At 40.4% G+C, this 27,818-nt stretch overlaps 1 protein-coding gene across 4 annotated transcripts in view; it reads left to right on the top strand.

The window, feature by feature from the left end:
- The window catches only part of nfia (nuclear factor I/A), a 133,816-nt gene that overhangs the window by 96,797 nt on the left and 9,201 nt on the right, over nucleotides 1-27,818 (top strand). For 2 of the 4 annotated variants that reach the window (XM_053683060.1, XM_047158079.2), the window contains exons 7-10: nucleotides 4,472-4,600; nucleotides 12,399-12,577; nucleotides 14,386-14,551; nucleotides 15,461-15,552. In XM_053683060.1, coding sequence (XP_053539035.1) covers nucleotides 4,472-4,600; nucleotides 12,399-12,577; nucleotides 14,386-14,551; nucleotides 15,461-15,552 — 566 coding nt within the window. The remainder of the gene's footprint in view (nucleotides 1-4,471; nucleotides 4,601-12,398; nucleotides 12,578-14,385; nucleotides 14,552-15,460; nucleotides 15,553-27,818) is intronic. The other 2 variants (XM_053683061.1, XM_053683062.1) reach the window with 1 other exon arrangement.

A 27,818-nucleotide genomic window follows, 5' to 3' on the forward strand; every position in this document is an offset into this window, starting at 1 on the left:
CAGAACCTTTACAAGTGTTCATTACTCACACACTTCAGGCCTCCTTCAAAGCATACGCACAAGTACACACAGTAACACACACATAAGCTTGAGCACTCTTTAAACTGCTTGGTAACCCACAGTGTTTGTTCTGTTATCTTTCTCTGGCCAGGGTTACTCTTGACTCAATTTTTACTTAATCCTGGCCTCTACTTTTTATTAGTCTCAATCAGTTGGTCTCTCTTCCAGCATTATATATGTCACCTTGTGGAGAAAGAAAATATTAAAGTGCCGGTTTGCAGCCAGGTTGTTTTGTCTATGATGTGTGTTTCCTCAGCTCTGTTTGCTGGCGATCCTGTAAAAATGTGTGTATGTGTGCGTGGGGGGGGGTGTTGGCGGTGTCTTAAGGCTCTTTTTCCAGGTGGTCTAGTGAATATGAACCCATTTTTGCCAAAAGTATAATAAAAAAATAATTAGGTACAGATTTTTTCTTTGACATACTTTCTGCCAGTGCATATCCAACCACCGATGTATATGTTGCTTGTGTTATTGTAGTGTGGCTCAATAAAATGACTAGTCTGATTGTAGTGAGAACCAAATTTGCTGTAGCCAAACAATTTGACCTTTTTTTGCTTGCAGATTATAAGAGATCTGTAAAAAAAAAAAAAAAAAAAAAAAAAAAGGGAGATGTAAAAGTATCAGTTAGTATGATAAGTAGTTTAATGCCCCCATGTCCTCACGCGATTGAATGATAGGATATATAATCACAGTACTTGTCAGTACTTACCTTCATTATTTTACCCACTTTATCAGAGATTTTTTTTTATATGTACCACTGCTGTTTATTATATCATATCATGAGACATTTTTCTGTATTGTATCTTTAAGCTCTTCAGGTTTAGTGCACCTATTACTTTCACATCCCCAGAAGCCAGGACAAATGCGAGTTTACATTGCTCTAAAACTCATCTCAATCACTGTTGAAGAAAAGTTGCAACACCCTTATCATAACTGTCGTTAGAGCCATAAATCTTTATTGATGTATGACAGCATTTCAGAATGCACCCGTATGCATGTGTGCTTAAGTGTATGTAGCAGTTAGACGTTCCCATTAATCATGTTGTTCAGGTAAATGGAAGGAATAGAAGGTGCGGTTTAGCTGAAAGTCACTACAGAGCACAGCTTTATCTCAGCACACTTCTTTGATCTCGCCCAGCGTGGGATTATAGGATTCTGTTTGTGTGTGTGTGTGTGTTAAAAATGTTCTGATCCTTTCTACATCCAAATTCCTCTCTCTCTTTTCCTGTGTTTATACATCAGTTCGTCTCTTCTTTCTAACTTTCTATCCTGTCTGTGTCACTGTGTCAGCTGGAGTGTGGGGATATAGCACTGCTGGGTTGTTAGGTTTTAGATGTGTGTGTATGTGAGTGTGAGGGAAGCGGGCATGACGGGGTGTGTAAGAAAGCATGACTAGATGATTAGGTGCATAAATTTTACGATTTCTTCTACAATTATGTGTCTGCGTGTGTCGTGGTGACGCACTGGGTAGCATTTCTGCCTTGCACCTCCAGGATCCTCAGTTCAATCCTGAGCTTGGGTTACTGTGTGTGTGTTTGTGTGTGTGTGTGTGTGTGTGTGTGTTTGGAGTTTCAAAGTATGTGCCATATGGGATTTCTCTGTTTTCCTCCCACCTTCCAAAAAACATGCCAGTAGGTGGGTTGGCTTTGCTAAATTTCCCGTAGATGTGAATGTGTGTCCTGCAATGGACTGGAATCCTATCCAGGGTGTATTCCGAGCTCACACCTAGTGTTCCTCCGGATCCAGCACGGTCCTGACCAGGATAAAGTGCTTACTGAAGATAAATGAATAAGTTACATTACGTTACATTACATTACATTACATTTACAGAATTTGACAGACACCCTTATCCAGAGCAACTTACATTTATCTCATTTATACAAGTGAGCGATTGAGGGTTGTGAAATATTTTTCTTGAAAGTTTTTATCTTGCCATACTGAACATACGGCGGGAAGTGCTACCGTTTAACAGCCGGATGAGATATTAGTGTCCACGCTGTCCCATCACCACCCATCCATGCTTAGTACTGCAGTGGCTAATAAGCTCACACCGGTCCCTAATTGCCTCCAGTGTGGCTTTCTATCCTCTCATCAGTTTGCATTGCAGGAGTTAAGCTGCAGTAGGTTCATCCTCATTTGCGTCTGTGATGAATCTCAGAGTGAGGGAAAGAGAGTTAGGAGTCTGATCCTAATAAGGGATAATAAAGCAACATTATACATGTGCATCTGATCCGTTGCTCATTTTCAACCCCTGCTAAGCCAGAGTGTCGAGAGACAGTGTGAACGATGTGCCCTTTGCTACTGCCTTGTGAAAGGAACACTTCAACCAGAAAGAAAATGCATACAAAGTGTTATACTGAAGGTACTATAGCCTTACTTTGAAGGTGAATGTTGCTAACAGTTACTGTACAGGAAGAGTATAGCTACCATGTTTTCATTGTCTAAATCACAGTTTTTTCCACTCGCTTCAAAAGATACCTTTATTACTGGCTCAGTAACACTGTTTGTACATAAATAGTTTCTTAAAACTAATAGCAAAATACATCTTTACTCTATATGAAATGCATATATACAATGAGAATCACTTCTTTTTTTTGGTTAGTGGTTAGTACGGTCCCCTCACACCGCCAGGGTTGGGGGTTCGATTCCCACCGCTGCCCTGTGTGTGCGGAGTTTGCATGTTCTCCCTGTGCTGCGGGGGTTTCCTCTGGGTACTCCGGTTTCCACCCCCAGTCCAAAGACATGCATGGTAGGCTAATTGGCATATCTAAAGTGTATGAATGGGTGTGTGAATATGATTGTGCCCGGCGATGGATTGGCACCCTGTCCACGGTGTACCCCGCCTTGTGCCCCATATTCTCTGGGATAGGCTCCAGGTTCCCCGTGACACTGTAGGATAAGCGGTATAGAAAATGGATGGATGGATTACTTCTTCGAATTTGGGAGCACATCTCTGTGCCTGAGTCCAATTTCTGATACTAATCTTTGTGCTGAGGAAGAAAGTTACCCTGTTTTTATATAGAGCTATTGCTACCTTTAGCTTTTGATGTCCTTTTTTTCAAAATGACAGATAACACACAAATTAGAAACCACATAAGCACTCAAATCTATTCAAACTAATAAACTCCACATGATTTGATGAGTGTGGTATGAGCTTGATGAACATTAAGCTTACAGCTCCAGTGCAAAACTAACAAAACATCTTCAGACTATTGGTTGATTGGCTACATTTTTGGAGGTGGGGGGAGTGTGTAAATTACATTTTTGGCTGAAATTCGTCTTTGCATCGCCGTTATGACACATTCCTGCTGTTCATCCTTGCAGCACATTGCCGTTTTACAATATATTAATGAAATCCTCTGTGTTATAGTTTTCTCTTTTGCTTACCCATTCATATTAAATAATAATAATAACGACTGACCTCGTGAATACACAAATATATTTGTAGTATAACAAATTAACATATTAGGGGTGGGAAGAAAAACTTGATTTGAATCAAAAAATTGATGCACTAGTCTATGATATAGCTGTGGCATTTTACAAGGCTAGAAAACTGATATTGGCATAGAAAATGGTATGACAGTTGGTCGTCATATTTGCATGTATCTGTTTGTGAGAGCGGGAGAGAGAGAGAGAGAGAGAGAGAGAGAGAGAGAGAGAGAGAGCCCACAACGCACCACCAGGACAAAAGTTTGGAAATACTTTTTTTTTCAACTAAAGCTCACATACATTATAGCAGTTACATAGACATAACTTGTCATGTTGCCAAGAAACTGGAAAGCACAAAGACCTTCAATCCAGCTGAACCGGATCATATGGAAACAGGCCTGAATCCGATCGTATCTGTGAAGAACCAAATCCTATCAGATCAGTAGTGTATCAGATTGTTACTTGTTTAACTGTAGAACATGTTTCGGTCATTGTATTGTGATGTGTATTTTATCATCTGAAAGAGGAAGACGCTAGGGAGACTTTTCAGTTTTTAGTCTATATAATATACGGTACATTCATTCCAATAATTTAGAGAATCTGAATGAAACTATCGAGGAAACCCTTGATGTAGTTATAGCACTATAACTTAGCTACGATCTTATAGTTATATAGGTATAGCACCTGTTGTTGAAAGCGGTGACTAATCCAGAGAACATTTGAATTTAAATAATGAGGCTCTGGCAGGAAATTCACGCTCTCGTTCACACTTTCTAAACTTCCCCCTAAACAGTTATGTCACTTGTGTGCTGTAGGTCCTGCGTCCTTTGCAGCTGCCTTGTCCTCCTGCTACCTCCCCGTTACACACACACACACACACATGTACACACCTGCAGCCCTCTGTGCCGTTCTCTCAGCTGTACACCAGCCTGTGTCTTCATTCCATTGCCTTATTAAAACTGCACTTATCAATCATTCTTGCCAGGAATGCCATCGCCCACCACATTAAAGAAGTCAGAGAAGTCTGGTTTCAGCAGCCCCGTGCCTTCGCAGACCTCCTCCCCCCGAACGGCATTCACACACCATCATCGAGCAGTCATTACAGGACCCAGAGGTGAGGTCCAAAATCCCCAACCCCCCTCTTCCTCCTCCTCCTCCTCCAAACCCTGCCAGCAACACCTTGAGTCTCCTGCAGAGCCCCTAAACACACCCAGCAGCACCCCTTTCTGCTCCTCCCTCTGCTCCTCCACACCTCCTTTTCCCAGGGTGAACCTCCCCGGTGCAGGGTAGACATGTTGGGAACCCTCTTCTTTGTGCAAAACACAACTGGAGCATGTGTGTGGTGAAGAGACGCTTTGCTTACAAGGCAAATCGATCGTTTAGGACCGATGTGGGTATAATCATGCACTTAAATTTTAACTTCTTCAATGATTTAGTCATTTAATCTGTATTTTATACCACTACAGACAGAGCAAACATAAGGAGTGGTGCTACACTATGCACCCATATCACATAAACTACAATATGGAGGAAATTTTATCATACATTTTAGCATTTCAGATTTCATACCCCATGCACGAATGTTTTTTTGTTTTTTGTTTTTCCGATGTAGGCTTCTCCAACAGTAATACTGAATCTCAAATGGCTTCCTGTCCACTACAGGAGTGCTTCTCAATGTCTGTGAGGATAACTGAGATCTGTGAAGTATAGCCAATGAGTCAGTGAGTTTTTTTTATGTAGATATAGTCCCGGAAATCACAAAATTATATCTAGTTCTTATATCTAGTTCTTAATTGAAAGGATATATTACAAGTCGACTTATAATTAATATCATTGTGGACCAAATATGTTCTGTTAGTGGAAAGTACAGAAACAAAAAGCCCCATGGCCCCAATAAATAAACTGTAATGCTCATTTAAATAATGCGCTTCATACTCGAATAGATTATGTTTAAAATACATCTGTACTGAGAAAATTATTTTACAGTTAGAATAATATTTCTCTGCAAAAAGTTCGGGAACCACTGCACTACAGTATATATGGTCACTATATAGGGTGTAACATGGTGCCTTTATAGAACCTACGTAGCGCGCTCCATGCTAATAATTAGAAATTCAGCCACAGAAAAAAGAGCGATTCCAAAAAGTGACTGCTGAAAATCTTTAACTATTTACATTTGATATCACATACAGGATGCTTTGATGTATATGTGAAAATAAACCTTTCCCTTAAATTCAGGCATTTATTTTAAAACCCTTGTCCCAGTATTATGCACAGGACAAGAGGTTTATCTATGAAGTTTAGGCAACACATGTTTTAATATTTACAACATTTGAAAATGATCCTTTTCCTTTGTATATGTAAACAGTATGAAAATGTGACTAGTATTTACAGATCTGCATAATTCATCTGATATGGTCAGGGACAATTCCCAGGATTACACATCAGTCTGTTATCTTTTATGTAAATAAACTTTAGACACTAACTAATCAAGAGTAATGGATATTCAAGTTCATATTTAGTCTAGATGATGTCAGTGCATCATGTACTGTCACTTGGTGTAAATTTACGAGAAGATTTCAGCATGTGCTCACACACACACACATACACACACACACATAGTCATAGAGCCATACATGGTTGTTGTACCTGCTCTGTACAACTCTACTTCCTGCCTGGGATTTCATCACAATATTTGCTTTATGTTTTCAGCCTAAAACATTTTCTCTCACTGACTATTTGTGTGATGCACTGATTCCCAGTGTTGTAACACACATACCCGGGGGTCACTCCGTACCTGAGGTGATAGTGTATACCTGCATTGTGTACCATTGATCCATCAATACACTAAAAAGAAAAGCTGCATGCACCCACCAGTTTTTTTCCCCACCAGTATTCCAAAACACCAACCCTAGAATGACTCAAAAGCAGTCTGATGATTGGACGATTGAGAAGGTATGGACAATAGAGATGGATAATCATCCAGAGAGAATATTTAGGGTAAAAAGTAAAGCAACTCCATTCCCATTGTTTTGATAAGATTGCTAAGTCAGGAATGAAACACTCGGAGGATTGCTGGTGTTGAAAAATAATCAAGGATGGGTGGAACGATGTGGCCCAGTGTGAGGAGTTGCTGTTACAGTACTAAAGTTGATTATTTTCCAATAACTGCACATCACATATTACATTTATACCACACCAACATGACAACACTCGTTTTTTCATTTAATAATTAAACCTCATCGTTTTTTATTCATGTATAGTTACATTTAATGTTGTGGAACGTCAGCGAAGCAAGTTAGTTTCCTTTATTACTTTCATTATAGCAGCTATAAAAAACCATTCCCTTACCAGACTCTCTTTTATTTCTTTCTCTTGGAGTTAAAAAAAAAAAAAAAAAAAAATGTAGCATGTCATGATACTGAGAAACTGCACAGTGCATAGTCCTCTGTCCTGAAGAATTTCCTGTGTCAGAAAATGTCAAAGTTACAGCTTTAACTCTGACTGTTACAAAGAGCTGACACTGGAGATTCCTTCTAAAAAAATGCTAAATAAACATCTCCTCACGATTATGGACATTGTTTAATATGGTTACGTGGAGCGTTCTCCATACAAGTCCCAGTTTAAATGATTATAGAAATGATAGTATATTAGAATGAGTGCAATAATAAGAACCTGTTGTTTGCCTGGAACTATTGCTGTCATAGAAAAAGAATCAAGACCTTCCGACCAATCAGAATCAAGTATTCAACAGCGCTGTAGTGTAAAGTGATGTAAATATCTGTCAATGGACCGAAGTTCAGCTGAGGTTTGTGTCACTTCTCATAATCACTGTTCAGACCTTTGTTGTGAGGACAAGATGCATATTAGGTATTAGTTTTCCAAAATCTTCAACATAGGTTATACTGAATATGGCATTTGTTCAGTTATTTGCTCTGTGAATCTTTTCCATCTGCTGGATAAATACTGGATGAAAGTCTGAAGATAAAATACTTTATAACCATTGACATGCTGACCTTAAATGACTGCTGTAAAGTGTGAGGATCACAGGTTTCCAGAGGTACTCTTTCTAGTGTTTTTTTTCTTAGCTATACTATTTTAGACCAAAAAAAAACAAGAAAAAAAAAACGAACAGTTGTGGATGATTTAGTAAGAATTTGTCCTCGTTCTCTGTAGGGTTTAGTTCATGAGTCTGCAATTAATTTAAAGCAAGCTAGATGCAATTTTTCCCCTACCACTCAGAGAGAAAGCATTCAGGGGAAACCTGGTGAGGTTTATGCGGTCAGGCTCACTAGCACTCCAAAACGCAGCCAAAAAACCTCAGCGTCTCGTTTTTTCGACCCATTATAGAATATTTAAAACCATCTAAATCTGTCCTCCCTTTCAGTTATCCATGTGACTTCATAAGACTCGCTCTCCTCTCCTCTCCGATGTTGTTCAAACGCCACAGTCAGCGCAGCAAGGACCTGTTGCTAGCACAGCCACAAAATAATAGCCCGCATTTTATTTATCTTTTCGGCTATTCTTTCAGTAATCCACCGAAGTGTATATCTTCTTCAAGATAAGTTGCCAGCAAAAAAAAAAAAAGTGGTGGTGGTGGTGGTGGTGGTGGGGTTGAGAAGAAAGGGGGTGGGGGGAGGGGGAGAAGATCAGTGAACCAACACGATTTGCAAAGTGGAACTAATCCCGAGCCTTTCTTTATTCAGCGCATAGCCCTCATGCAGGCGTCGTTACAATGGCAACAGAGAAGCCGCTCTCGAGCAGCTGCCCGAGTCGGCCTTCTTTTTCAGCACGTCATTATCATTTCCATATTTGTTCTCTCAGATATATGTCAGATGGACCCCCCTCAGATTAGCATCAGGGCCACCCACTACTTCTGCAACAGGGTTTGGACTGATCAGGGAGCGAGAGAATGTAAGAACCTCTTTCATACAATAGAAGAATAGAGAGAAATATGTATGTCTTCAATAGCATTTTAAATGAATACATGATGTTATTCGATCAATCAAAAGACGTCTTTGTGATACAGGAAGATCTTGACGCTTTGGCCTCTTGTTAGAAGATACAGTGAAATCAGCCAAGCACTTTTCTGAAGACTCGTCATCTTTAGCCTCTTTTACAGAGAGGTTCTCTCCTACAGAGACTCAGCTACCGTCTCTCTCTCTCTCTGTCTGAGACAGACTGTCCCTGTTTCAGGCTTCATTAGGCCTCTCAACATGGAAGCGCCACACTCCTGATGAAACTCCTGCTGGCCAGTAAAGCTAAAAGGGGGAAGCGAAAGTCTTGTCTCAGTCTTAGTCTCCTCTCCCAGTGCATCCTCCTGCTCTCCTAGTGTTTCCTTGTCTTTAAGGCTTTATTAGCCATCTCATAGATGTGTTCTGCCATTATCCTTATCCCACCCCTCCTGTAAAGTCTGCATTCTCACAGACTTCTTTCAACACGAGAATGGGGTTTTCCCTTTATAGACACTGTGGGAAGATCTATCTGCTCAGGGGCGTCGCCGAGACTATCGAGAAAAAGCTTGAAAAGCCTACGTGGAATTATGTTGCCTGACCGCCTGGCCAACAAAAAACATGGTCAGAATATGTTTACTTGTGAATTTGTCCAAATATCCATCATTAACTGAACAAGGCTATGACATGTGAGCAAGCCATTTGAGTAATTGGTAATCGTTCCAGAACACTTAGAATCCATCGGCGGATGGAAAAAAAAAAAAGTGTATTTTTTTTCTTAGGCACGCTAATTGACTAGGACCATTTGCATAATTGACACAGGCGGTCTTTTGGATCGTTTGGCTCCCCTTGGCGTTAGTGGGTGTGCGGCCAGTAATGCGGACTCTGAGGCTGTAGCGAGAATTTCCGAGATTTACGAAACTCTCAAGAATCTGCGAGGCTCTATCCAGTGATGATTGAAATTACAGAGCAGTTAAGGTGGCCTGTAACCTCAGAAAGGTGAACGTTTTGACGGATTGTTTTGTTTGGCCGCGAGAGATGACTATGAACCGATCCAGTCTCGACATGTTGCCTCCAGATAAATGCAGCAGTGCCAATTGGACCCACTTCTTAGAATAATGGAGGGGGAACCATATGCTGCTCAACTGTTTCATTAAGTTAACAGTTGGATTATGGATTGTGTTGGTGAAAAATGCTGCTTAATGCAGCTTCTTGTGATTTTGGCTTTGTTTTACCTCTGTCCTTTCTCTATAAAACATGTTCTGAATAAAGAAAACACATAATAACAGAGTAAGTGTTTTCATATGAAGGTCAATGTGTGGTTTGTTTGCATGTTGTAATAGTTTGTGTGTGTGTGTGTGTGTGTGTGTGTGTGTGTGTGTGTGTGTGTGCAGGCAGAAACTGGGTGTATCTTGCAGGTCAGTCGTTGTGTGTTTCCAGCAGCAGGCACTGCAGTGTTGCCTCAGCACGCAGAACTAATTCAATAAAGGAAAGGATGTGTTTGTGTGTGTTTGTAGTTCTTCCTGTCTTTCTTTTCCCTCCTCACTCAAATAAGTGTGCATTCGTTTTTTCAGAACGGGGAAAAAACACAGAGTCACAAAAGTGAGGCTAAGAATGAAACGCAGCATCACCCAAGATGAGGAAGGGCAGGGAAAAAGCAAATCCATTCTATTATTACTGTAAATACAATGGCTACACCGCAGCCCAAGCATCCAGAGTTCCCAGTCACCCCCTATTGACAGAACCATAAATCACGGCCTAAGCTAAGTGAATTACTGCAGCAGGGAGCTGTGGCTTTAACAATGTTTATATAGTATCAGCTTACCATCTCCACTGCAAGAGAGAGAGGGCGATAGAGAGGGAGAGAGAGAGGGCAGGGAGGACGGAGGAGAGATTGGAAAAGGGAGAGAGTCCAGAGTCTTATTAACTTCGCTGCAATACATCATGGGCTTAAAGAGGCAGCGCCGCACACGTCCTGGGCTTTATACTAATAACCAATAACCGAATATTACCTCTATTAAGAGCCAAGTAATTAGATTGTGCCGGTTACAATTAAATACTTGATAAGCCTCGATCCATTAAAGGCCTGTCAGTCCTGACGCTCAACAAAGTGGCCAGCTACAAAGGTGTGAGAGCGCACATGGTCCTATCTGTCATCCCTCTAGAATAGTTCCACTTATCATGTTTCCGTTCTAATTAGCTATACCAGCAGTAACTAGATATACTTGGATAGGTGACAAACGGCACACTCCTGCCAGGAAGTATACATCCCCCACAAACTGGCATTTATTTTTCACACTATTTTACGTTAAAATATGAGCCAGAATCAAACATATTTTTCATGTCGTATATCCTGTCTTAATATAGCTATGTACAAACAACAACAAAAACAAAACCATGAAGCAAGCGCTGTTATAATAAAATAATCAGCGACAGGGTGGTGCGATGCGGCCCGACATGAACCAGAGATAGCGTTTCTGCCCTGGAGTGGACTATTTCCCCAATAACAGCATGTTTATTTCTCTTATACCATAGCAATTTGCTAGCTGTAATAATGATTTTATTTACTGAATAACACATCATCATTTTGATCTGTTTACATTTAATAATGTGGAATGGCCAATTACTTCTATCACTCACATTGTAGCAGCTATAAACAGTTGTTTCCTCACCAGCCTCTCTTTTTCTCACATGAAGAAATACGGAAAAATTGTAGCTTGTCATGGTACTGAGAAACCACATAGACCTCTGTCCTGAAGACTTTCCTTTTTCCTTTAACTTAAAGTTACTCTGACTATAACAGAGTCCTGACACTCCTTCCATAATGTTAAGTAAATGTCTCCTCACAAAAACCTTCACCATATTAAAAATGAAAGGTTTTTTGAATTATTTATGTGGATTTTCCATCATACAATTTCCTGTTAGCTTTTACTATAGAACCGAGAACATATTAGAACAAGCGTATTAATATAAACCTGTCTCACAGTCAGGACTAGCGGCACTGCTGTTATAGAAAACTGCTCGATACCTTCTGACCAATCGGATTTGAGTATTCGACATTTTTTTGTTGTTTGAAAGTTTAAATAAAGACAAACTACCATCTGAGACTATAATATACTACAGTATACCTGTAGATTTGGTCAGGGTGTAGCACTTCCAAATATTTCCAGATATATGGTCTAATCCTGCAACCTGTGACTCTCATACGTTCTAAACCAATGAAATACATTTTTTAAAACACAGACATGAAATGCCACATCCTAACACTTAAATCATTTCATCGAAACATGTCATAGCTTAGCCTTTTTCAGGAATATGTTTTTATTGTGTTTAGAGAAGACAGATTGTTCTAGCAGTATGGAGTGCCTTTATGTTGCTTTGTATAGAAAGATGTCTTTAACTTAATAATAATAATAACACACAACACAACAGACAATTTAAGCGTGATGTGAAAATGCTGTGTGCTGTGTGTGAGTTGTTTGTGAAGTGCTGATGGTTGTGGCATGCCTGCAAGAGGTTTACTGGCTGGAGGAAACACACAGTAGTTAGCATTCTCCAGGGGTTCTGTTCATATGTGTGTTGAATTAGCTGTGTTGATATTCGGAGTGCTGTCAACATAAATTATGTATTTGCGACGAGTATCTTGTCATCGTTAAGAGCAGGTGCATGAAGTGCTCGTGTGTGCTGTGTGAGTTGTCACTAGCTCAACGGGGTGTGCAAATATTGATCCGCGTTTGTGTATAACAGCGGCTTCTCAGTATGTCACCTCATATCTGTGTGCGTGAATGTGTGTGTGTGTGTGTGTGTGTGAGACCATGTGCATGTATCCTGATCCTTCTGTGGTCTCACTTTCCATAGTGTGTGCACCTGCAATCTTTACCTCACAGATTTACACCCAGTGGATCTGTTCTCCCCTTCCTCTCTCTCTCTCTCTCTCTCTCTCTGTCTCTCTCTCTCCAGCGAGTCCTCATGCCACGCCGTCAAGTCTTCATTTCCCGACGTCTCCAATCATCCAGCAGCCCGGCTCCTACTTCTCTCACCACGCCATCCGCTACCACCCGCAGGAGACGCTCAAGGAGTTTGTCCAACTTGTCTGTCCTGACAGTGGTCAGCAAGCTGGACAGGTGGGCTTCCTGAACGTAAGGAGCATTTTACATCCATACGACCTACTAAAGTCTCATCTGTGTGCGTTCAGGGCTTCCATATGCATACCAGTCCTTTATTTCTGTGTGTTTTGTGTTCTCCTCAGTTTTTCTACAAACTGCAAATGCACATTGTTTAGGGGGTACTGAATAAGTGTCAGAATTCCAAATGGCTGAAAAAAGTCCGTATCAATGCATTTCAGCAAAACAGACACATCATGGTGCATCATTACAGATGAGTTCAGCGATATAAAAACATACGTGAATTTGAACCGGCTGTGAATGTATTCTAGTGAAGCACAGTTATATTTATTGGTGTTTGTGAGAAAAACTAAGCATGTTGCTCAGTTGCACACGGTTAATGGAACTGGCCTCGGGCAAATGTAGCAACTTAAAATTTGCCAGAAATCCTACAACGTATAAAGACAACCGACAACCGAAAGATCGAAATGATTAAAGAAATGGAAAAACTCACTGAGCCAAAGAAAAGACTGTAATAATATTTATATGTATTTTTATTGGGAATGGTATTAAATGTACAAATACTGTCAAACAGTAAAAAAAAAAAAAAAAAAAACAAAAAAAAAAAAAAAACAGGCTCTTAGTGCCTGCTATTGTACATGCATTAAAAGATTTGATCTTAAAAAAGTGCCAATCATGTGTGTGACTTTGTGTAATATTAAGAATGTGTGTGTGTGTGTGTATGAAACATATTGCGCTCTGAGCCTCATATTGCGCAGTGAGGGCTGACTTGCTGGAAACAGTCTTGACTGCATGTCTGCAGATGGATAGTTGATATATTTGCGTCTAGACGCTGAATCGATACCGAGCACGGATGCCTGCACCCCACACTTCATTTACACTTTCTGCCTGAAATCTGTCTCTGCATGGAGGAGTGTGTGATCATGATCATGTGCACACACACACACCCACACACACACAGGAACGACTATAAGGCTTCAGTTCACACAGTATCACTATAGTCTATAATTCAGCACTGATGATATAGAGGGTGGATGGATGGGTTCTCCTCCTCTATGTGAGCTTTTATTTTTTTTTAAACAACGGCTTGAGGCTGAAGTACACGGTGATTGACATGTCACACTTAATTAGCAATGATAATGGCTTCCGATGTGTAAGCCATTTGTTACACATTTTAATTAATAATTTATGCACTAATTAATCACAAAACACTTATTTGCGTTTTTTGTTTTTAAAATTAACACAATTATTCGTGCTATTCGTCAGTCAGCGACGTCTCCCGATTTGCCAATTATGTCGAATTGTCCATTAATTAGAGGAGAGTCACCGAAGCCCTTGAGACACCTGAAGCTGATGTATAGTGACGTGCTTGGTGTTGCTCTGACACATCCTCTTGGTGTGTGTGGATGGTGGGTGTGTGCGGTGATAAATCTGGTCCCCGTGTGAAAATGACCTAGCGTGGCCCTGACTGTGGGGAGAGGCAGCGTGCTGCTTTGGTAATAGATTATAGACGCCAAAGTGCGCAGAGCAGCAGAATTCTTTATGACCAGGAGCGGTGGAAAATTGCTGAGCAGTGTCTCACTGATGCTTCTGACGTGCATGCACACACACACACACACATACACACATACACTCAGGCACACGCTCACACACATGGGGTGCATTAGATTTGTGGTTTGTGCATGGGATTAAGACTTTGGTGTCATGCCTGCTGGCCGGGGATATGAGTGTGTGTGCGTCTAGGCTGACGGGTATATAGCATAAGAGGTATGAGATGGTTGTCATGTGTTTTTGAATTCTTCTCTCTTGTTTCGTTCTCATAGCCCAATGGCAGCAGTCAAGGGAAAGTTCACAACCCGTTCTTGCCCACGCCCATGTTGCCCCCACCGCCACCCCCGCCCATGGCGCGACCTGTGCCACTGCCCGTGCCAGACTCCAAACCTCCCTCCACCACGGCCGAGGGAGGGGGCACCTCGCCCACCTCGCCAAGTAAGTTCCTCACAGAGAGGTGCAGGGAGTGTGAAGTAAAGAGTGACTCCTCTCACCCTTCATACAATCTGCTATATGACATCAGAAGGGTCTTCCATTCTTCTGGATCCCACTGGAGTTTTTTTATGCAGCAATAGTAGCTTCTGCGTCACTGTGAAGGCGAGCAAAATGATACTTCTTGTTATCATTTATTTTATAATGTGTGTCATTTATTAAATGAGCACCACATGTAGGCCTTTAGAATGAATATCCCTGTAGAAGATGGAATAGTTTAGTTTCTTACAACAGCTCCATTTTGTTAAGGCTTAAAAGACATGAAACAGAAATTAGAAAGAAAACATGCATAGATGTTTAGAAACTAAATCCTGGAACATCACCGAGATTCAATTTCTAAAATGTTCAGAATTGTTTTTTTAGCTGTTGTCATAAATCCAATACAAAAGAAAACATGCTTTATTTATTAATTTAGTTTCAAAGTGCATTAAGTTTGAGTGTCAAGTCACAAAGCATTGAACATCAACGCCTTGAGTGCTATGTTTAGTCCTAAAGGCTTAAAGAACACATGTAAAAGGGTTTATGTTACTGTAGTGTGTGTATGTGTGTGATTGTATGTGTGTCTCTGTCTAAATGTATCCGTTACAGTACGTCAGTGATGCTCTGAATCATGCTGTGTATGTGCATATGTGTGTGTGTGTGTGTGTGTGTGTGTGTGTGTGTGTGTGGGTTAAAGCCCTGCAGCAGCACTATCCTAACTTCACCCAGAATCCAGGCCCTCAGCAGCAAATGCTTTGGTATTGATGTTGCTCTCTCTCTCTTCTCTCTCTCTCTCTCTCCCTGTATGTATGTGTGCACCTGTGTGTGTGTGTGTGTGTGTGCGCGCGCGCGCGTGTGTGTGTGTGTGTGTCCCAGCCTACTCCACACCGAGCACGTCCCCTGCCCAGCGCTTTGTCAGTGTGGGCCCCAGAGACCCCAGCTTTGTAAATATCCCTCAGCAGCCTCAGGTGAGTGCACACAAACACACACTTACACACACACACACACACACACACATTGCACGTAAGCAACATTCCGACTCTAGCGTGAGTGTTAAACTGTGTGGTGAGAGCTCACAGATTGTGTCCAGCTGTAGCTGCTTATCTAGAGTTGAATCTCTCCTTTCTGTACACTCTGTTCTGTATAGTTCATTTAATGAACTGTATCTCAATTCACATTACTTCAAAAAAATAAATAAAAATGCGATCGCATACACAGGCACAAACACAGTTTCCTGAGAAAAAAAGTGGTTGGGCTACACAATATACCATATTTTATTTACAAATAATTAAACACAACCAATTGAGCGTAGCTAAAGTTTATCACTGTAGGAGAATGAAATCATGAGCTTCACATCAATTCACGTTCACTGTCCTTTTCGTTCCGAAGTGTCCGATCCGAATGAAATGATCAAACAAGTTGGATAATGTTGAAGAAATTGACAAATAGAAGAATAATCACCGTGCAGACTTGTAAAACTGATTACTTTGTCATGAAGCAGAAGCATTGGATATAATTTCTTAAATCCATTTTTATAAGTTGTATTATTCAGATCCAAATCAGAAGACAAAAATGTAAAAAAAAAAAAAAAAAAAAAAAGGAGGCAGATGGGGGTCAATAAATCAATACAGGGCAATCAGACTCTCAAACAAAGGATCAAAAAGTCAAAACTGGTAAAGATTAGCAGAGGATTTATGGTCAGGAATGCATGGGAAAGTGTCAAAACCTCACAAAGACTGTTAAATGCAAATAAAAGTGAGCGTGAAACAGATAACATGCCGATGGTAATCAGTGTGAACTATATACTGAGGTGAGGAGGCTTCAGGATCAGCAGTGGATCGAGATGTGACCTACTTTCACAATCATTGCTTCAATACATTCTGCTTATTTGCATCACCAACAAGGCTAAAGTGTCAAAACCTAATGCTATGATCACACCTTCTGATTCGTTTAGAATATGTTTTACTTGATGCATTCAACTCCAACTCATGTGAATTTCTGACCTCCAGCAAGGAAAACCCAAAGAACATGCCCTCTCAAATCCGAAAATCCGTATGACACATGACACCAAATCAACACGGCTGCGTCAAGAGTAAACAAAGTAGCACTTCTTTACGTTTACATGAGTTCTAACGTATATACTATTATAGGACTAGATCCATCAACTTACAGACATAGTAGCTCGTTCTATATATAACTGACAATGCAGGATTCGGGAGGTAAATATACATCATTGTCACAGTGATCTTGTTAACCAAAGGCAAACATGGAGGCATCCATCGTTTTTTTCCCACTTTGTAGCTCAAACACATTCGACGTCAGTCAGAGTTGAGAATCTGCAATCACATTTTCATGAATTGATCGGAATTGATGAAAATATTTGTGTGTAAAACAGCCAGTGTGAAAGAACGGGCCGTTTTTATTCCCATCCATTATCTTGCAGCTCTACTGTGTTTCCTCATCACTGTCATGTAGTACTGTACTGTAGAGACAAGACAGCTCTTGTCTTCTGCTGCCCTTTGGAGCTGCTGAAACCTTCTTTAATGGACCTGTGGTCAAAATGGTGCTGCTTTTATGAAAAGCCTCCCCTCCATATTCAGCCAACACACATCGCTTAGGGAGCATTAACTGGGCGCGTGTCCCAGTCATACTCGCCGGACGGCCAAAATCCTTCTGGAGACATGATAGCAGTACGTATGAGGTTTAGAACGCATAGGGAACGTGTGAGTGTGTCCACAAGGATGGGAATATCTGACAGTTTTGACCTTGTGGGAAGATTTGTGTGGTTCCCCACAAGGAAAACTGCAGAACTGCAGAAGAAAGAACCTTTTGGTTACTGAGATTTAGGTTAGGGATAGATATAGGTGTAGCATAGCATTAGTAAGCTGCATTAATAATTATGTAAGTAATTTCTCCTCACAAAGATCAAAGATTATGAGACAAACAACCGTGTGTGTGTGTGTGTGTGTGTGTGTGTGTGTGTGTTGGGCTGCTGTATTGACAGTGGCCTGTGTTGGTTGTGGTGAGTCCAGGCATGCTGCAGCTCCTGTGTCGATTTATCGACTCCGACTCAGAACGCGAGACGCACTTCCCTGATAAGAATGGAGGCAGGTGTTTGTCATAGCGGACAGTGGAGGAGGGAGGGGTATTATTATGTATTGTTTGGATTTATTAATTTCCCCTCCCGCGATCCCTCTCTTTGCCTCTCCGTCTCTCTCAGGTGGCAGGAAGGAGGCTAAGCCTCTTTCATTCTGTGCGTCTCTGCTTGCTAACTCACACAGCTAATCCAACATTATTCATTACCAAAGCCTCCTCTGTGTTTGTCTGTGTGTGTGTGTGTGTGTGTCTTTGGTTGTTATAGCCCCATGTTCCCTTCTGACGTAATACAAACAGACCCACATGTAGGGTCATTTGGTCCTCTGTCCTCACTTTGTCTTTAGTTTTGTCTTGTGCTCTGAGGGATCACTTTGAAAAAGTCTACAATGCTAATATCTCTAATGAAGAAAAAGTAGAGAGGGTTTTATTTTCGTTTTTCTGAGCAGAAAGTTCTACATTCTCATTCTTTCTTTTTAGCTTTGGGTCAGAGTTTTTTTTTCTTGATGTCTCTTTAAAATCAGCATCTCAATAAATAATAAAAGTGGGGTCTGGGGATTCCAGAACTACTATAGAAATCAGCTACTATTATTGTGGCGGAGTTCAAATTATAATAAATTATAGTTATAATCCTAAATTGAACTTGAGTTTTTAAATAATGCCAGTATAAGGCATGTTCATTTATCCTAATCTAATCCTCAAAACAAATATATATAGCGTCCAGCATCGTAGGACGCTGTATAAAAACAAAAGCTTTTATTTACAGAGCATGCTCAATGTGTCCACCTTTTTTTCTCAAAACACAAATGAGTAGAATGATTTGGATTTGTTTTCATCATGGTCTGGAAAGATACTTTCAAAAAATATATTAACCCTATGATGCAGGACTTATAAATTCAGTTACAAAAGGATACGAAATGTTTTGAATCTACTCTCATTACATTTATTAAACTAGTCTGCAATCATAAGGGGGTTATTTATTTATTTATTTATTTATTTATTTATTTACACTGAAGGGCTACGCATAGTTCAAGACCCCCTGCCTTATGTTAACACCCACCCACTCTTTTACAGCAAACCAGACACAAAGCTGGTCTCAAGCCAGCTTTGAAAGGCAGCGCCATTTTTTTTCACCCCACAACAAATGATTATCTCAATGAGTGCCTCTTTGACGAGATGATTGCATTGAAGTGTAAATATTAAAAGTGATTATAAGCTCTGGGAAAGCAACTATACCGAGGAAACCTTGACTCTTCTGCAGGGTTTGGTTATAGTATATTATTCCAGTTGGGTCAAATCATGAAACTAAATTGACTGCACAAGAAAAGCCCACATGGACCAGTTAGGTTCGCGAGCCGGCCGGCCGGCCAGCCGGCAGGATAATCCAGCAGCCTCGTTTATACCGCATATAATATAATATATAATTATATGCATAATTAAAATTTCATTTAAAAAAATCTCAATCCATGTCTGCGTGATGCGTAAATCTTACATATGGACATTACATAACAACATGAATCCAAGCTGGATGGAAATCAGTGATGGAGGTTTTACAAGGAGACTATTTTTTGTCTTTTTTAACTTGCACGCCGCAAATTGAGTGCTGGCTGGAGCTGCCCCGGTGTTACAGGGGGAAAAAGTTACCCCTGGCATCCAGAGCAGGGGGCAAGAGAAAGAGAGACGGGCAGATGTGAGAGTGTTGAGAGTGTGACTGTAAACATTCCCCACAGACAGGCTGTGGTAACCAGGCCCGGAGAGAGAGAAACAGATGGGCGGGGGCGATGAGAGAGAGAGAGAGAGACGTGGGGAGAGAGAGATGGGGAATGACAGGGCGGAGGGAGGGTGGCACGGTTACTGGCATTAGGCTTCAGAGAGACTGGCATGGGAGGTCAGAGTAGTATGAGAGCACACACACACACACACACACACACACACACACACACACACACACATCCCGACCCAGTTAAAGCAGACCCCCCTTTAGCTCCTACATTGCCTGTGCTCTTGTAATCCAACAAAGCCTTCCATACACACATACCACACACATTCTCTCTCTCTCTCTCTCTCTCTCTCTCTCTCTCTCTCTCTCTCTCTCTCTCTCTCTCTCCAAACATTGTCATAGTAACAGACGCTTTTATGGCCGAACTGACTTTTTAAACTTTTTTCCCTTTTGTTTTGGAGGAGCCCACCAGCAGCCGTGTCGTTTGCATCGAGACGAATCGAACGACTCGTTTTCACACACGTAAGCAACCACACACAGTCGCACAGATTCTATCGGAGGTTAACTGCACAAAGTGTGTGTGGGGACTGCAGCACGACCCCGGTGAAGATGCTGTGCTGATAAAGCGCAGAGTTTTTAATCAGAAAGCGCAGTGGGAACGGAGCATGTGAGATGTAGAGACGAGATAGGCACTACAGCGTGACGCAGACATACACTCAGACACACACAGGACGGACTCTGGAGAGGAGCTCCTGATTTAATTTACTTACTGTAAATGTTAGACTGCAGAAGAGATAATTACTGTAATAAACTTGTATACTGTGTGTCAGCTCTGGGTAGTTAAAGTGTTTTTGTTGTTCCTGTGTGCATAATTAACATAATGAACATATATATATATATATATATATATATATATATATATATATACACACACACACACACACACTGTATATAGGTAAAGAGAGCGTGAGAGAGAGACAGAGAGAGAGAGAGAGAGAGACCTGGAAGGAGCTTATATGAAGAGCTTCTATAATGGAGTAATTTTAGTGTTTTTTATTCGTGCTTTAAGTGAGTCGTTTGGCTGAAAGATCGCTCTATCGTTAAGCTGAAAGCCAGCCACTGCACACTCAGTTTAGCTTGCTCAGCATACACAGAGTTGAAGTGTACTTTCTTCTGAGACCAGAAGGGGGCATGACTTCTTCCCATGCAAATGAATTATTCCAGATTAATATCAGCACAGTGAGGCATGTTAATCTCCACTCACACACTGAACACAGGAACAGGAAATACAGAGCAGTAATCAGATCGAACGCTGCCCTACACCTTACACTGCTGAAGAATGATGATGAAAGATGTGGATAAGATCGAGCCCTCAGGCTTGAGCCATTGTTTTCAATAGTCTAATAGAGCACCGTGTTATCAATGAGTCCCCTGCTCCTGTCCCATTCAGAAGCGTAAATAAATAATGCTGTAAATGTCCGCGGGCTCCCGTGGGGAGGGCAGCACGGGGACGGGCGATTTCACTGCCACTCTCCGCTCTCGACCTGGTTTGCATTACATGAGGCTGAATTCCTCCGAGATGACACTCATCTGAAGGCACTTTAGTGGGCTCGCTGAGTCAGCACATCCACCGAGCTGATGAGATTACTCCCGCCATTGGCAGCGAGTTACAGGAGCAGGCAAAGATTCCCTCTCTGTCACTCTCTCTCTCTCTCTCTCTCTCTCTCTCTCTCTCCCACCCTCCTTCCCTTTCTCATTCTCTCACTCCCTGCTTTACTCCCTGCTTTGTTGTCTGTTTCAGTCTGTGTTTTTTCTTTCTATTCCTTTCATTCACTCGTCATTTTTTTAGTTTATAAATGTCTGATAGATAGATAGATATGTTGCAGACAGACAGATGGATGGATGGATGCATGCATGGATGGATGGATGGATAAATGTCCCATATGTCCCATCTTCCCATCCCCCTCTCTTCCATTAAAACAGCTTTCACCTTGAAGGCTTGGCTTTTAGTCAGGACACGTCTGTGGCTGAACACTACATCTGCCTGTCCATTACAACCAGTTCCAGTTGTAGATCAGACAGTCAGAACAATACGCTGCTTGTTTGTACTGATTGCTATCATGGAAGTTCACTTCAGGCTAGCAGTGAATGTTTCCACCACTCCAAAAACCATAATCCCTTGAAAAAGACCCCTTAACCAGCAAACATGCGCTCACGCACACATACACACACACACATATTGGTTTTATCTGTGTAGTGCCCCAGTCTAGATGCTTCTTCCTGCTGTTCCAACAGCTTTCAGACTGACGGAATCGTACGTTCTGGATTTCCCCATGATTTCCAGCCTTTAAAGGCAGCGCAGAACAGAAAGCTAGTGAGAGAATGATGATGATGATGATGATGGAGGAAGAGATGGAGTCTCTCTTTTTCTATCCATCCTGCTGACTGCATAGGGAGGCCCTGACACTCATTTAGTCTCCCTCACACAGGGCACAGCCACCTCAGCCGGAGAGTGGGAGGTCACCTATGGCAGGTCAGGGAGTGTTTAGAAGAGAGCAGAGTATAAGAGAGGAGAGGGAAGGATAAGAGAATAGAGGGACAGTGGTTTCAGGTCCAGCAGTGTGGTTGTGGAGAACAGGGTAGGAAAGGAGAAAGGCTGTAATCATGAAACCAGACAAAATCTGACCCTGTATCTCTTTAGCGCGTGTGTGTGTGTGTATGTGTGTGAAGATACCAGGCAATGCAGAGGAGATCACTGTGGTTTGTATATATCTCTTTCTCTCTTTTGCCTCTCATTCTCTCTTATTCGATCTTTCTCCTAGTCACGGTGAAGACTCCAGGCTACCGTGGACAGCGTGCCAGCCATGTGGTCCTGCTTTTGGTTTCCACAAAGCAGCAAAGCCTTACGTTCTTTTTACACAGCTGGAACAGAACAGTGTTGTATATGAGAGCTGAGTGCTTCGCTGTGCTCGCTTCGTTTACTGCCCTTTCCTGTCCTACAATAGTTGAGACACAACTCGAACTGTCTGACCTGCACTATAGATCAGGTTAACTCGGTCGTCCCACACAACAGTGCAGCTCATGGTGTGAGCTGGAGTGATGCGGAATTGTAAAGATTAGTGGCACTGCTCATGATGACTCATGCTGAGCTTCATAATTATCTCATGTGTTGAATTACGTAAACTATCCAGGTCCAGAACTAAGGTCATGTATCACTTAAGCTTAAAGGCTCATTCCAAGGTGAGAAAGTTGGGTAAAACTTTGTGGACCGTATTCAGAGCGAGCAGTGAGGATTTAATACTGAAGTATTCCGACCTCAAATGTTATCTATGGACGTATGAGAGTGGAAGCCATTTCGTTCAATTATACCAAATTCACAGTGATTGATGTGATAATTACAACTAAGACTATTCTTTTAGTTTTTAATTGTCTCTTGATTATGTTACATCGTATTACATTTGACCGCAAAAAATGAAACACTATCCTTCTACAGTCTGCATTTGAAATCCCTGATTTCAAGGCAAGTATTTATGTTTAAAGGTGGTGGTCTAAACATCCAATCTCTGATTAGGTACTTCTACTTTACATTATCTTTACATTATACTTCTACTTTACATTATCTTTACATTATACTTCTACTTTACATTATCTTTACATTATACTTCTACTTTACATTATCTACTTTACATTATCTTTACATTATACTTCTACTTTACATTATCTACTTTACATTATACTTCTACTTTAGATTATCTACTTTACATTATCTTTACATTGTACTTCTACTTTACATTATCTTTTCATTATACTTCTACTTTACATTATCTTCTTTACATTATCTTTACATTATACTTCTACTTTACATTATCTACTTTACATTATCTACTTTACATTATCTTTACATTATACTTCTACTTTACATTATCTACTTTACATTATACTTCTACTTTAGATTATCTACTTTACATTATCTTTACATTATCTACTTTACATTATCTTTTCATTATACTTCTACTTTACATTATCTACTTTACATTATCTTTACATTATACTTCTACTTTACATTATCTACTTTACATTATCTACTTTACATTATCTTTTCATTATACTTCTACTTTACATTATCTTCTTTACATTATCTTTACATTATACTTCTACTTTACATTATCTACTTTACATTATCTACTTTACATTATCTTTACATTATACTTCTACTTTACATTATCTACTTTACATTATACTTCTACTTTAGATTATCTACTTTACATTATCTTTACATTATCTACTTTACATTATCTTTTCATTATACTTCTACTTTACATTATCTATTTTACATTATCTTTACATTTTACTTCTACTTTACATTATCTACTTTACATTATCTTTACATTGTACTTCTACTTTACATTATCTTTACATTATACTTCTACTTTACATTATCTTTACATTATACTTCTCCTTTACATTATCTACTTTACATTATCTACTTTACATTATACTTCTACTTTAGATTATCTACTTTACATTATCTTTACATTATCTACTTTACATTATCTTTTCATTATACTTCTACTTTACATTATCTACTTTACATTATCTTTACATTATACTTCTACTTTACATTATCTACTTTACATTATCTACTTTACATTATCTTTACATTTTACTTCTACTTTATATTATCTATTTTACATTATCTTTACATTTTACTTCTACTTTACATTATCTACTTTACATTATCTTTACATTGTACTTCTACTTTACATTATCTTTACATTATACTTCTACTTTACATTATCTTTACATTATACTTCTCCTTTACATTATCTACTTTACATTATCTACTTTACATTATACTTCTACTTTAGATTATCTACTTTACATTATCTTTACATTATCTACTTTACATTATCTTTTCATTATACTTCTACTTTACATTATCTACTTTACATTATCTTTACATTATACTTCTACTTTACATTATCTACTTTACATTATCTACTTTACATTATCTTTACATTTTACTTCTACTTTATATTATCTATTTTACATTATCTTTACATTGTACTTCTACTTTACATTATCTTTACATTATACTTCTACTTTACATTATCTTTACATTATACTTCTCCTTTACGTTATCTACTTTACATTATCTGAATGGCGCACACAGGGGAACAAAAGCATGTGCATGAGTCGCCAACTCTGAATAACAGCCCCAAAAGAAGTGATTTGGTAAGACTTTCTTAGTTGAAAGGTGTAGAAGTGTATATTATGTGTTTAAAATAATTTAACACATGCCCTTAGGCTTTCATTATGTTTCAAATGAGTTGCAAGTTAACAGGTTTTCCATTCTTTCCAATCATGCATACACTTGCATTAGATAGAGGTCAGGTGAAAAAAAATCCCATCCCAGGCCCTATCAGTGAACGTTTTCATGTTTTCCCCAAAACACCTGATAGCATCATCATTTCCTGACCACTTGAATCAGGTGTATCAGAGAAGAGAATGGAACCGAATCTGAGAGCCATAAACTCCTTGAAACTGGTCTCAGATCAGCAACATAATGTATTACAGCAACACACATGGAAGGCATCAAGTGAGTGTGGGATGTTAGAAGGTGGGGGGGGGGGGGGGGCTTGGGGTTGGCGGGTTGAAGCCGAAGTAGAGGGGGGGTGGAGTTTCGTACCAGAACAGCATTCCTGTGGCTGTGATACAGACCACACCACACACTGCACTGCACATGTGGCCATGAGATTCACTCTCGCTTCTGCTCCCACACACTCTCTCCTAATCACGGCAATATGCCTGAGCTGCTACCACAGAGAGAGAGAGAGAGAGAGAGAGAGAGAGAGAGAGAGAGAGAGAGAGAGAGAGAAGCACAGAACATGTACTTGTATGCATGTAAAACCAATTAAGTTGTACAACTACATTGTAGCTCGCTCCACAACAGTGCTCTTTGTGGGAATGTTTAGAAAAGTCAAACGTTGGCACTTGGCAGATTTTATGTTCTTCTTTGCTTTACCTTTGATCATGTTGCAAGTGTTATTATTATGAAAAGACAGATAAATCTCATCATAATGACACAGCATAGTAACTTCATACCATTTGCAGCTCTTTTCTCTCTCTCTGTCTCTTCTGCACATCTGCTGACTAAATCCTACCTGTCAGCACACTGTAACTCTACCCCACTGTCCACACACTTACAGGGGAAATATTGGAGACAACCTTATAAGCTTATTCAGTCCCCCTCCCCTCTCCTTCTCCCTTTTCTCTATGCCTGCAAACGCTCATCTCCAGAAGTCTTCTCAGGACAAGAATAAGAAGGAGGGAGGGACGGAGGGAATGGAAGAAAAGTTTGAAAGCAGACATAGACAAAGACACCAGGAAGCTGCAGTGAGCCTGAGAGCAAAAGTCCCTAGTCAGCAAGTTGTATTGATTAAAAACTAACCTTCCAGTTTCTCCACTGCGCTCGTGGCCAGCCATAGAATTTAAACACGTTATGAGTCTGTGTGGTGCAAATGTGTGTGTTTATGCGAGAGAGGATATTTGCAGCCTGCTAGAACCATTAGCGACTTTACAGCAGCATTTGATTTGCATGTTATCAAATGATAGCGTTCAGATTATTTTAGAAAGTCTGCACTGTGTTGAGCAAGTGGTGGTTTTTATTCAAATCAAGAGCTAATATCCCGTTAAAATAGTGAGGAGGAAGAGAAGATGAAACAATATATTTCAAGTTATTTATTTAACACGTGTCAACAGTTATGAGCGTATTCTGAGCATTCACAAGACACCTAATGAAAGTCTAATAAGTATCAGTTTATATGTGTAATATGTATTTAATATCAAACACTACTATGCAACATACCCAATTCAAATATGTGCATCACATTCGTATAAAAGTATGTGAGAAATCTCATTGATGACTCGATAATCATTAATAAATTTTAAAAAATGAATAATCGCTATAAATCCACAAATCATAGAAAATATAATGCATTAAATGAAAGAATAGGCCATGTTAAACAAGTATGAATTTAAAAGACTGAGAAGCAGCAGAATGCTTGGGGAAAGCTCAGGGAAATTTGTTTGCATCAGTGATGTAATACTGTCCAAAATGAGCCCTTATCTTTACTCTGATTGGCCATAAAGTTTAAACATCTAATTAATCCTGTGTCCTGATTGGTGGATACAGCATGGTGGTGTGTAGAAAGGATGGGAGGGAGGGAGAGAGAGAGACTATATGTGTGCGGTTTCTGAATCAGTATTGTGTGTGCACTTGTTTTGCCAGGGCTAGGTGGATAAGCATGGAACAGAACCGGGGAAAGTGGGATTTAACAAAAATGAGAGAAAAAGTAAGAAGTGTAGGAAGTGATACAGAGTTGTTAATGATAGTCACGTATATGGGTGTCTGGTTGTCCTTGGCAACCAGACATGATGTAACACCAGGATGAACTTGAACTTGGAGGAAGAGGGGAGGGGACGGGAGATCGGAGACAGGGAGCATGAGGGAGAAGGAGGGGAGGGCACTTTGCTCACTCTCTGGAAACATGAACAATAGAGCCGGGCGATCAATAAGCCCATTTCACTGAAGGATTAGAGAGAGCAGAGAGCTGGACACTAAACTCCACTGGTGCTCGTGAAACAGGTTACTTCCTGCTTCTGCAGAGGAGTCAGGCTGAAGGGGTTCAAGGCAGGAGGCAATACCAAACAGAGGAGAGGAAAAGAAAGGAACAGAAAGAGAAGAAGAAAGGAGAGGAGATAAGGAGATGAAAGAAGAAGGAAGAGGAGGAAAACAAAGGAAATGAGAGGAGGAGGAAATCAAAGGGGAGAGAATTAGAGAGGAAAGTAGAGGAAGGAAGAGGAGAGGAATGGAGCAGGCTAAAGAGGAGAGTAGAGGAAGAAAAGAGGTGAGGAGATGAGGGAACAAGAAAGGAAAAGAGAGGAGCGGAAAGGAGAGGAGTGAAGAGGAAATGAGGACCAGAGAAAAGGAAAGGAGAGGAGATAAAACAAAAAGCGAGTCGAGAAGAGGAGTGTAAATGATGAGAGGAAAGGAAATGACAGAAGAGAGGAGGAAAAAAGGAGGGGAGAGAATTAGAGAGGAAAGTAGAGGAAGGAAGAGGAGAGGAATGGAGCAGGCTAAAGAGGACAGTAGAGGAGGAAAGGAGAAGAGGAGAGGAGATGTGAGAAGAGGAAATAGAGGAAAGGAAAGGAGATGAGATGAGATGAGAGAACAAGAAAGGAAAAGAGAGGAGAGTAGTGAAGAGGAAATGAGGACCAGAGAAAAGGAAAGGAGAGGAGATCAAAGGAAATAGAGGAAAGGAAATGAGTAAAGGGAAGAGCAGAGGCAAGAAAAAGAGTTAAGAAGAGGACATTTAGGAAGAGAGAAGGAGAGGAAAGGTAGAGAGGAAAAGAGAAGAG

The sequence above is a fragment of the Ictalurus punctatus genome, chromosome 10, assembly GCF_001660625.3.
Source record: "Ictalurus punctatus breed USDA103 chromosome 10, Coco_2.0, whole genome shotgun sequence".
Classification (NCBI taxonomy): Eukaryota; Metazoa; Chordata; class Actinopteri; order Siluriformes; family Ictaluridae; genus Ictalurus; species Ictalurus punctatus.